Source organism: Macrobrachium nipponense, chromosome 1 (genome assembly GCF_015104395.2).
Source record: "Macrobrachium nipponense isolate FS-2020 chromosome 1, ASM1510439v2, whole genome shotgun sequence".
Lineage (NCBI taxonomy): Eukaryota > Metazoa > Arthropoda > Malacostraca > Decapoda > Palaemonidae > Macrobrachium > Macrobrachium nipponense.
The window spans coordinates 170,501,358-170,513,670 of NC_087200.1; the positions used below are offsets into that span (position 1 = coordinate 170,501,358).

The window sequence follows — 12,313 nt, forward strand, 5'->3', positions numbered from 1 at the left end:
GTATATCTCTATATTATAATATCTAATATATAAGATCATCTCTCTCATCTCTCTATCTCTCTATATCTCTATATATAATATATAGATCTATAGATATATCTATATATATATATATATTAATATATAATATATATATATATATATATAATATTATAATATATACTAATATTTAAATATTATATATATATATATATATATATATATATATTACTATATATCTTATATATATATATATTAATATAATATTATATTATTAGATAATATATATATATATATATATATATATATATATATATATATATATATATTTATATATTAATATTATATTATTAGATATATATATATATATATATTTTTTATATATTATATATATATATATTATATTATTATAATTAAATTTATATCTTAATTGATTTTATTAAAATTATTTTATATACGATACGTAAACAGGAAAAGTTAAGGGAGAACAAGGTGAATTTACTTGTAACTTACCGTAAAACGGATTTATAGTTATAATTTACTCTAGAGGAACAGGTCGCCAGAAACTCAGCTAAATACTTTACAGCTATTTATTTACAAGAGGCTCGTACTGTCCTGGAGAAAAGTAAATGCTACTGGTCCCCACGTGGACTTATAATCTCTCACAAATGGATAATAGATGGCTCAAAATGGAATTTGTGAAAGCTGGTTTCATAATCTTGCGGGAATGCAACACTTGCGGGCAGAGAGACTTGGCACGTGACTCAGGGAATCTGGAAAAGGATCCCAGATTAAACAAGATAAAAGAAAAAAGGATTTCTTGCCCAAATTAGTATTGATTAGTTCTCTAACACTTGGGCAAAGGAACTCTAATGTTTCACTGAGGTATGCAACGACTTCATTTGTCTGGGACAATCAAACGAGGGGAAGCATGCGGCCACGAGGCAGTGAGAGGAAACAAAGGGAAGCAAAAGTCTTTTGTTTTACAAAATTTTCTATTAAGACAATGGAAAAAAATACTTATGTATTGTATTTATCTAGAACTTCTGCAACATGTCTGGTAGCAACAAATACTGTATACTACTAGATTGTATAACATTTTGTTTTAAGATGTTTACAATATAATACATGCTGCATTATGTAAGTGTTTTGCACAGTTCTTAGTTACAATTGGGGACACTAAACTAGATGTCAATATTTGGATTTTATACTCATGTAAGGTTACCCTTTGTTTTTGGATGATTTCACTAATGTTCCACTTTAGTCTCAAACACTGGCTGTATGTTTTATGGATTCTTTTATTTTAAAAGTCACTCTTAAACTGGGGAAGTCCCTGAAGATTATCTTTTAGGCCACAAAAATCAGTCCCTAAACTGACCACTGAATGACCATAAGTACATTATAGAATCTGTTCAGTTCTTTATTTCTTTTACTCTTGAATTTGTGGTTAAAAGGGCACTGTGTATTAGAGAATATTTATTATAAGTTTGCTTGCTGTGCTTCTTAATACTGATGTAATTGCATGCCGTGCTTCTTACTACTAAATGTAATCAGTCTTAGTTTGATTAACATAAGTACTATACCCATTTGTGCATTTCACTTGGTACAGTTATGTACATTTCTGCATGGGGTATTTCAAGGGAAATTTTGTTAAGTAGGGATGGTTGGTACTATCATGATGTATGGGGCCTTATTATTGTTGTATGGGTTTTTTATTTATTGAGAATGTTTGCTGGTGGTAGGCCCTATATATAGTACCTCAGTAAGAAGTCATGCGAGGGTTTGGGTAAATTTGATTAGTAAGTTGTTGACTATGTATACAGTATTCCCTAGTTTTACCCTAGTATTTTTCATGTAGAGAATGTGTTTAATGCTGTGTATTTTTTGGTCATTTATGAAAGGTTATATTGCTAGTTGTAGACAAGTGGCAGTCATCATGAAGATATTCCTCACTCATATATATTAACGCATAGGTACTATAGTAGGTCTGTTTAAAAAAGATAGTTTTAGTTTAAGATACTTTATTTTTTATTTTACTTTAATTTTTTTTTTGGGGTGGGGGTGATGTTTGTACCAGGAAAGCTACAAATATGGAAGTTATGTCTTGGTTTAGAGTAGACTGGCATATGTACACTCCAAATTTTCTCTTAATTAATATCAAACATGGCTGTAATTGAAAGGATAAGAGAGGCATTTCTGTACTTACTGTTGAAAACAGAAAATTTAATTAGAAAAGTGAATTAGAAAGTTTTAATTGCTGCCAGTTGTCTTTAGTGGTATACTTTTTCTTTCAGTGGAGCACGCTGCGACTGGAACTGCCACTGGGGGTGTTGAGGAGTGTGTGTGTAGGTTTGGTTAGTGAACTTAAACGTTTAACGAAATACACTCCAGCTCTCTCCATTGCTTCGGCCCTCATACACCGTCTGGCTCACCTCTTGCCTCCTCCAACACCAGACACTGGACAGGGGCCACCTGGCAATAGTGCACCTGATAGAGATGCCATGTTTAGTGAAGCTGCTAGGTTAGCTACATTCATCAAATGGCCTCACATGAACTACAAGTAAGTTTGTTGCTCTGATTTGTGGTTTAATTTTTTGTGTTCATTGTTCAGACCTATTTTTTCATCATCATCATCATCATCATATATCAGTAAAATTTACAAAATATTCATATAAACTTAACTTTATCAGTGTTTTAAAAAAAGAATTTTATATTGTTCATACGCAAAGAAAACTTCGGTATTAACAATTTAAGATAATTTCGAGTGCCCAGCTGGATCCAGTTAAAAAGCAGATGAAAGCAAGGAATCTTGTGATATCTGGCAATGCATGCGTAGATCGGGTGAAGAGTGGTCAAGGGCCACGCACCTATGCCACTGCGTCTGTCTTTTCTTTAACCGCCTGGGCGAGAGTTGTGGTTGACCTCTCTCGGCCTTTACCCGGTTCATTGTCCATTTCGTTTATGTTTAGGGTGTGTGTGTGTGTGTGGCTGATATTATGGCTGCTTCTGCTCCTTCTCAGCCTCGTCAATGTGTGTGCCCCAGAATTCCAGGTTTTCCGTGTTCTCATTTTTTTGGCTTCAGCGGCGACCGATCCCCACATCACATGTAGCAGGTGCTGTTCTAATTTTTTTACTATAACGAATCCTTGCACGGAATGCCGGGCAAGGCCTAAAGAGCAGTGGAAGTCGTTTTATAGTAAGAGAGAGCATCGGAGGGTTTTGACTCTTCCTTCATGGGAAGGTTTTTTGCCTCTTCCCGATGTTTCGTCTCCTGCAGTATTCACCCCCCATAGTAGCGTTGTGCCTGTGTCTCCTTCTGTTTCTTCCATTGATTCATCGCTGGAAGTATCGGGAGGCCCCCAGGGTGATTTTTGTAATGTCGCCCCTTCTTCTTCGGGAGTTAATTTGATTCCCGGGAAGGGGGAGGCTTTTTTTATCATTTTCGTTTATTCCAGATTCGGAGGCGTCCAAGATGGCAGCGATTTGGAAGACGCTTGGGCTAGGGGGTCCCCCGTCCTTGGAGGGGATGCTAGCGCACATTATGGAGGCTCGCTACCCCCACCTCCTCAGGCTGGCCAGGCCCTTCCCCCGGCCTCGTCTTCGTGGGTAGCCGAGGTCAGCCATCTGGTATTGCTCCGTCAGTGTCTGTTGCCACTACTTCAAGTTGGAGGGGAGCCGTGGCGTCAGCCCCGTTGATGACGTCATGGGATCAGTTGTTGTGTATTCCTCCACTAGTGGCGTCAACTTCCCCTTCAGACCGAGGAGAAGCCGTAACGTCATCACCACTTGTTACGTCACTTCCATTGATGACGTCACTCCCAGTCGTCTCCTCTGCACTGCCTTTCTCACCCATGACATCATCTCTGCCGCCCAAGTAGCTGCATCTCCCTTCCATGCCATCGGAGCCTTCTCTTGCAGATCAGTCTGAGGTTATATGCCAGGTGGTGCTTAAGAGGTTGGATTCTGTTTTGGATGTTAAGTTGGCTTCCTTGTTGGCTGGGAGGACTGGAAGGAAACGTGTTGCATCGTCCCCGCCTCCTGCGAAGAGAGCACATAAGAAACCAGTGCTGTCTTTCTCTCCCTCTTCCCCCTCTTCGCCACGTCGGCGTATCAAGCGTTGGAAGGCTAAGGACTTTGCTCTTTCTTCGTCTACGAGGGAGGAACAACGAGGACGTGTTCTCGAGTGCTGGTGTTTCGGAGAGTATTAGTGTATCTTCCCTTGTGCAGTCTGCAGTGGCTGCTTCGTCCTCTACATCGAATCATTAGCGTGTTGCAGCCTCCCTCATCCGCCCACATTGCGAGCGTGTTGCAACCTCCCCTGTCTGTGCACATGATGCAAGTGCTCCTACTTCCCCAGGGCCTATTCATTGCCATAAGGGTTTCAAGGCGCCTGTCAAGAGGTCGAAGGTGGTGAGCACGGAGTAGGTGCAGCAGGAGTGTTTGCCTGCCCCTCTCCCTGGTGCTTCCAAGAGTTCGACTCTGGGGTATTCTCCTTCGATCTCGAGTGTTAGGATTCCTCTCCAACTCATGTTCGTACGTCTTCCACGCCCTTGACCATTCACAGACATGTTAATGAGTCATCTGATGGAGGAGTGTGTTGTGATGTTCCTAGTGTTGTAGTGGGTTCGTCTCGGGAGCCGGCTCGTGGACCCAGCCCAGACAGGTTAGTTGGTGTTTCTGGCTGTTTGACTGCTGATCCTTCCATTAAGGAAGGTGCCTTAGAGGAGCCTACATATTCTTCTCATTGTTGGTCTCCGTTGCCGGAGCAGGAGGAGGGAGATGCAAGAGTTTTTGCCTTCCTTTTCGGAAGTTGTCGATCTCGTTTGTGGGTTCAACAATTTGGAAAGTAGGATTCAGGTTCAGTCGTCTTACACTCTTTCTTGCTTGGAAGCCTTAATGGGAACTACGAAGGATCCCAAATCATCTCTTCAGCTTCCCTTGTCGGGGCACGTCCAGTCGGTCTTGCATAAGGTTAACGCCTCTGTTTCGGACCGTGACAGTTCGCTTCGCTCTATGGGCTCTGCCAAGCTATTACCCCCGCCTCTCACGAGGCATAGGAAGTACTATGCTACGAACTCTGCATTTTTTATGTCGCGTCATCTTATCCCAGATGTCATTCCTGAAGCCGGGATTAACTTTGGAGCAAGTGAGGTCGGTGGCTCCGTCCTTGTCTCCACAAGATGCCTCAGCATTGGAATTTACGGCAACCTCCATGTAGCAGATGGTTTCTTGGCTGGACTTCTGGTCTGTGGTCATTGCCAAGATAGCTTCTGACAGGTCCCCAGAAGTGTTGGTGATTGCATCCATGCTTGCCAGTCTTGCAGTTCGGAGGCAAGGCGTTTTCATATGTGGCTCACCTCAGTGATAATATATGGGCTAACCTCCTCCTGATTAGAAGAGATGCAGTTTTATCTAGGATGGAGAGATCAGTTGCTGGCATTGAGAAATGGAGATCTGTTGGAGTACCAATTTTTGTTTCCTCAGACTGAGCTGGAAAATGTGATAGACTGGCGCCGGGCTGACACCAAAGACAGACTGGTGCACCAGGCCGTGTCTAACTCGGAGTCTCGTCCTCGGAGACGTCCGGCTCCTCCTCCTCCCCCTGTGGTAGGCTTTAGAGGAGTTCGATTTCGGCAGGGCCTTCCTGTTCGGCTCAGCCTAGGTCAGAGGACCAACATCCCTTTCGCTCTCATTCCTTTAAGCCAAGAAGGGGCCCAAGGGGTGGAGGTAAAGGGGGCCGTCGGTAGGTTAGGCGCCTCTCCCTCTCCTGCGCCATGGGTTGGGGGGTGCCTGGGCCAAGTGGCAGAGTTATGGGGCGGAGAAGTGGGTGGTAGGTGTCCTTCGGGTGTGGTACCTACTGCCATTTGACTTCTTTCCTCCTCTGTTGCACAAGCCGCAGCTCAGGAAGGCATATCCTCCAGATTCTCTGAAGTTCTTGGCTCTTCAGGAGGAAGTGCAGAAGATGCTGGACAAGGATACGATAGAGGAAGTGGTGCGTCCATATCCAGGGTTTTACGGTCACATCTTCTTGGTGCCCAAGGAGTCGGGAGGATGGAGACCTGTGATCGACTTTTCCACCTTGAATCACTTCATCAGGAAGACACGGTTCAAGATGGAGACCCTGCGTTTGGTGTTGGCAGCTGTGAGGGAAGGCGACTTCATGCTGTCAATAGACTTAAGGGATGCATACTTCCAAATCCTTATTCATCCAATGTCCAGGAAGTTCCTTCGCTTCTCTCTTGGGGACAATGTCTTCGAGTTCAAAGTCCTATGCTTTGGGCTGACAACAGCCCCTCAAGTGTTCACAAGGGTCTTTTCTCTCGTGTAAAGTTGGGCCCATGCTCAGGGGATCTGTTTGCTGAGGTACCTTGACGATTGGTTGGTCTTGGCAGTTTCCAGGGAAAAGCTGCTGCAGGACAGGGATCGTCTACTTCGGTTCTGTCTGGAACTGGGCATTGTAGTCAACAAGGGAAAGTTGAAACTCGTACCCAGTCGGATTCTCTACCTAGGCATGGTCATCGATACGACAGTTCCAAAAGTTTTCCCGTCGGATCAGAGATTGGAGAAGTTGCGAGTGGTGGCGCGCGACTTCCTGTCGGAACCATATCAGTCAGCTCGTCATTTAGGCGGCTGCATCGCTTCAGGCGTTTGGAGGACAAACAGCAACATATCAATGTCTTAGAGTTGAAGGCAGCCTTCCTGGGTCTGAAGGAGTTTTTGGAGAAGGTAGAAGGTCATTCTGTTGTTCTCATGTCGGACACTACGGTGGTAGCCTGTGTGAACAAGCAGGGAGGCCTGGTTTCTCGTCAACTTCACGCCTTGACCGTCGAGGTTCACCAGTGGGCAGTCAGCAATTTGGTAGAGCTCTCAGCCAGGTATATCCCAGGCAAACGGAACGTGGTCGCAGACAAATGCAGTCGTCGGGATCAGATCCTAGGCACAGAGTGGTCCCTTCATCAGGTGGTAGCAGACAAGCTCTTCCAGGTTTGGGGACCTTTTTGCGACTAGCTTCAACAGGAAGCTGGAGATATTCTGTTCTCTGGTCCCAGATCCTTTAGCGTTAGCAGAGGAGGCATTCCAACATCCCTGGGACAACCTGGAGGTGTATGCCTTCCCTACATTTTGTTTGATCCATCAAGTTCTGAACAGGCTAATGAGTTCACAGGGTCTCGGGATGACTTTGGTAGCCCCTCTGTGGCCTTATGTGGAATGGTTCCCAGATCTGCTGTCATTGTTGTCAGAGGTTCTGAGGGAAATTTCCCCTTGGCGACATCTCCTGTGTCAGCCGCATGCAAAAAGGTTCCACCAGTCGGTAGAATCCCTGTCTCTTCATGGTTGGAGGCTATCAAGTATCTCCTCCAAGCGAGAGGCTTTTCTCAGAGAACAGCAGGGCATATGTCCAGCAGTCTCAGAAAGTTGACCTCCGAAGTTTACTAAGGCAAATGGGCGATCTACTGTGATTGGTGTCGTAAACGGAGTTTTTCTCCACTCGCAATCTCCATTCAGTGAATAGCAGACTTTTTAACCTTCCTCAGAGATGAGAATCGTTTGTCCGTTTCTGCCATTAGGGGCTACAGGGCTGCCCTGAGTTTGGTGTTACGCCTTAGAGGTATTGACATCTCTTCCTGGGAACTTTCCTTGCTAGTTAAGGGGTTTGAGCAGTTAAGTTCTCCTAGAGAGCTCAAGCCTCTGATGTGGGATGTTTCCTTGGTTCTCAAGAGCTTCACTAAGAGTCCATATGAGCCCTTGCGTCGCTCATCTGACAGGAACTTGACGCTCAAGACAGTTTTCCTTCTGGCCTTGGCATCTTCCAAGATGGTAGGAGAGCTCCATGGTCTAAGCTATGATGTGAAGCACACCAGGGGTTGGGGGTCTGTGTCCTTCAAATTTGTTCTGGAATTCGTGGCCAAGACCCAAAATCCCTCTGTGCACGGTGACAGGTTCACTTCGTTTTCCATTCCATCACTGAATGACTTTGTGGGTGGTGATGCTCAAGAGCTTTTGTTGTGCCCTGTCCAGGCCCTACGTTGCTATCTTAAAAGGACTCAGCACCTTAGACCAGGCTGATGCAGACTTTGTTAGCACAGGCCATACAAAGAAAGAGATGTCTAAGAATACTATCTCTTTTTGGATACGGGAAGCCATCAGACAGGCATACTTGACTTGATGATTCCACCACCACGTCTGTGCAGGGTAGAGCGCATGACGTTAGGGGTATTGGTCCATCTCTGGCTTTCAAAAAGAACTTGGCTGTACATAGTGCTGAGCGCTGGTACTTGGTTACGCCAGTCCACGTTCACCTCTTTCCATCTTAAGGATGTTGCCCACAGATCTTCGGACACGTTTTCCCTGGGTCCTGTGGTGGCTGCCCAACAGGTTGTGTAACTCATAGTTGCCCTTAACAGGGCACTTTTGTATCTTACCTAAGATGATTGTGTGGATGAGAGAATGAGTGAGTTGGCTGGTCTCCTTCTTTCTCTTGTACCTTTCCTTCTTCCTTTGGGTGGGTTAAGGAATAGACACGTTATTCACTGGACTGGTCTGATACAGGTGAGTAAGGTAGTCATACTGTAGTGTGGTTGCTTAATATACAAAATATCAAACCCTCTATTGGTAGCATATGCTCCACTCCTTGGCAAGGATGAGTTGGGAGGAGTACAAACCCTGGTGTATTGGTTTGCTATTGGACAATCAAAGTTTCTCTTTGGTTCCCTATACAATGATTCTCCCGTACATCATTGTACGTCACTCGGGGTCTGAGTGGTTAGATATCAATTCATCTAGCTTCTCAATGGGCTTCAGTCCCTCTCCAGAAGTCATTTCTTCTGGAAGCTGTACTGGTGGGTAGGCCCCCAGCCATTTTAGGATGTCTTGTACCTCTCTCCAAGTATGAGTCTATCCTATTGTTAAGACCGAAGGTTTGTTCGCATATGAACAAATAACAACATTAACTCAAAAAGAGACCATAAATACTCAGCATAATGTTCCTTCAATCAGTACCACTGAGAAAAGAACCTCTCACAATGGCTGAAAATAAGAATGACTGGAAAACCTTAGACTCACTTGAGCTACCTGCAAGTGAGAAGGCAGAAAATGGGGCCTACCAACCCAACCAGGCATAATATGACCAATTTTCTAAGACAATTTGTATTTTTAATAGCTACAAACCTGAGGTCTTAACATTATACTGCCTGCCTCTAGCTGCCCCTCTGTTTGTTAAGACATCCTGAGTTGGGAAAGACTGACGCAGTGGCATAGGTGCGTGGTCCTTGACCACTCTTCACTCGATCTACACATGCATTGCCAGATATCACAAGATTCCTTGCTTTCAACTGCTTTTTAACCGGATCCAGCTAGGCGCTATAAATTATCCTATTGTTAAGACCTCAGGTTTGGAGCTATGAAAAATACAAATTGTCTTAGAAAATTATTGTTATCAGAGAATTCATTTAGGATTTGTTGAGTGAAGGATTGCTCAATTAGATTTTCTAAGTTAAAGTATGAAGTCCACACCCACTGTGATAATTGTTCTCACTGTCAGATCCATCTGTGTTGTAGAATGAGCTGGTAATTACCTATAACCAGTCAGAACTGTGAGGTCAGGAACATAATCCAACATTAAAATTGCAGCAAAAACATTTGTTTTCCTTTTTTCATGTTCTTTCATTATAGTTTATTATTACTTATATTAATACTGTATATGTACTGTTAAATAAATTTGAGATAATTAAGATTATCGGTAATGAAATAGTTGGACAGTTAAGACTATATGTTCACAAACACATTATTTTCAACAAAAACATTCTGTAAAATGCAAGAGTACACTTATTTCAACCTGTGAATTTTAACAGTAAGTGAGACTATAAAATACATTTCATCATATCGATCTTGGGTTGTTCTTTATTGTCACTATGCCGACATCAGCTTGCAGTCATACATTTGAGGATAATCCAGGAACATGATTCTCAAGTGGTGACGCATCACTACGACACAGTGTGTGATTTTTCATACCACTGTATTAAAGTTAAAATTATTGTTAATTTCTTGTTTTCACAAAGATATATTTATATAAATGAAATTATTAAGTAATTTTTGCCATCAACAGTCAATTAATCATAGTCAAGGCAACGTTCAAACTTTGTGCCGTCCATGACATATACATGCAGTTCCCAGTTATTAACAATCTGGTTTTATTGGGCCTGTTTACCAACAACAATAACTGGATTTGCAGTTTCAATATGCACAATCTCTGCTTATTGGTGCCAATAACCAGAGATCAGTGCTGTTATCGCTGATTTTCGGTTATCATCACAGCGTCGGAAACAAAACCCCTGCTGATAACCAGGGACTGCCTGTATGTTTATAAATAGAACAGAAGTTGTTTATAACTGTTTAGAACAATTCAGTCATATGAACGATAATTATGTACAATAATTATCGTTCATTATTGTTTGAGAATGGCAATGAAACGTAAACAAAACAATGGTTTCCCTTTTAGGCAATGTATGTATGAAAAACATGATATAGAAGTGGCTTTGTTAAACCCAGCTTTCATAACTTAGGAGAGGAATGTATCTGAATTAAGTTCCATTCGGCAACAAAAGACAGTGATGATATTGGTATAACATGATCAGCTGATTATTTTAAGACTGCAAACAAAACCAGAATGTAGCTGGCGGATCATCGATCAGTTCATATATTGTAATACGAGAATACTTGCAATATGATTAGATACAGTAGAGCAAGTAACCATCATTTTCAATACAACTTTCCAGTTTTTAGAATTCTGGATGGAGCTATTGTAAACCTGTATTGACATAAACAACTGATTGCTGATGTCATTTACCGTAACTATTGAGCGTTAATGTCAAGTTGTTAAACCCTGCCAATTCTCAATGGTGGCTTCTATAAGTAAAAATGAAATATACATTTTTGTTCATCCCTCTTGCCATGGAGATCTCAAGAAAGAATACTAGTAAATTAAAGCAGCAGGTTATAACTAAGGCTGAATAAAACGAATAACGGCCAGGCAAAAGTAACGTTAGGAACTGGAGAAATTGCACCCAGTGCTTATGCAATGAATGTATTTAGGATAGGACTAAGGATTGGCTGAAGTACAATTATTTTATTATCTTTGGATTTTTTTTTCTCTGTGAATCTTGGGATTTTCCAAGGTCAATTCATGGGATATATTAAGAAAAATAATTTGAGTAGCAACACACCCTCAGATGACTCAGGTCAGCTGTTAGCACACCAAACTATCAACCTTATGAATTGATGTTCTACTCTCCACAAAATGGTTTCAGTTTTTAGAATTTTGGATAAAGGATTGTGTATTTGTAGCCACTCATAGCCTTTCTGCTTTTTTCATATTTTACACTTTAGAATTGGCATGTGTGGAGATAGTGTGACTGTGGTTTGAGTGCTCTTCATTATGAATGCCCGATTTTCCTGATTTAGAGTGGACTAACATCTTTAAAGTTGGAGTGCCTCCAGCTTTACTAAGTGCTTGTGTATTTGTTAGCTCTTTATTTCCTCAGTGACAAGAAACCTTCCTCATACAATGAAAATATATTGTATCTCACTAGCATATTTTGACTACATTTTGCCTATGAGATAATTTTACAAGGCCTGGGAAGTTCTTGACAGTTTATGTTTCCATTGACAGCCTTATCAATCCAGTCACCGTTTCATATTTTCAAATGCTGATATCCTCAAAATATTGAAATTTTATTGTACTGGGAGCACCTCCCTCACAGCTTCCGCTGTAAGTTTCCTCCAAGCAGCTGTTTTCACTTGCCAAGGCAGTGAATGATATGTCTTAATGAGTTGATTGTCAGCTAGAACCACACTTATTGACAGTATGGTACAGGTATAATAGGTAGTATTAGTACTATGGCACAAATGAGACAAAGAGATTTCCTATTCTAGAACAACAAAGGGCGTTTTGATTTAGTAAGGTGGTATTTTGTGTGTAAAAAATGGAGAAAATTGTAGCTTGAAGAAAATTACATTGAAAGAATGGCCAGATATAAATTTAAAATTGTTCCCTTTTATTGCATTTTAGAAATATGTTTTTCTTATTAATTTCAGGTGGGCATTGCCAGAACAGATGGCTCAGGCTGGATTTTTCCATCAGCCAATTGCACCAGATGATGACCGGGCAATGTGCTTCATATGTAGTGTATGCCTTGTGTATTGGGAGCCTACTGATGAACCATGGTTTGTATTAAGATTCTGGTCAGTTGTACTTGAAGTGCTTGAGATAGGGTTTTGATTTGATGTGGAGACTTAATTAATTTATTTGTGCATTTTTTAATTTTATATATATATA

At 41.8% G+C, this 12,313-nt stretch overlaps 1 protein-coding gene across 7 annotated transcripts in view; it reads left to right on the forward strand.

Moving 5' to 3' along the window:
- Nucleotides 1-12,313, forward strand: part of LOC135219822 (baculoviral IAP repeat-containing protein 6-like) — a gene marked incomplete at its 3' end in the record, with an annotated part of 560,877 nt that overhangs the window by 92,735 nt on the left and 455,829 nt on the right. For all 7 annotated transcript variants that reach the window (XM_064256914.1, XM_064256918.1, XM_064256921.1 and 4 more), the window contains 2 exon segments: nucleotides 2,274-2,539; nucleotides 12,073-12,201. In XM_064256914.1, the coding sequence (XP_064112984.1) occupies nucleotides 2,274-2,539; nucleotides 12,073-12,201 (395 nt within the window).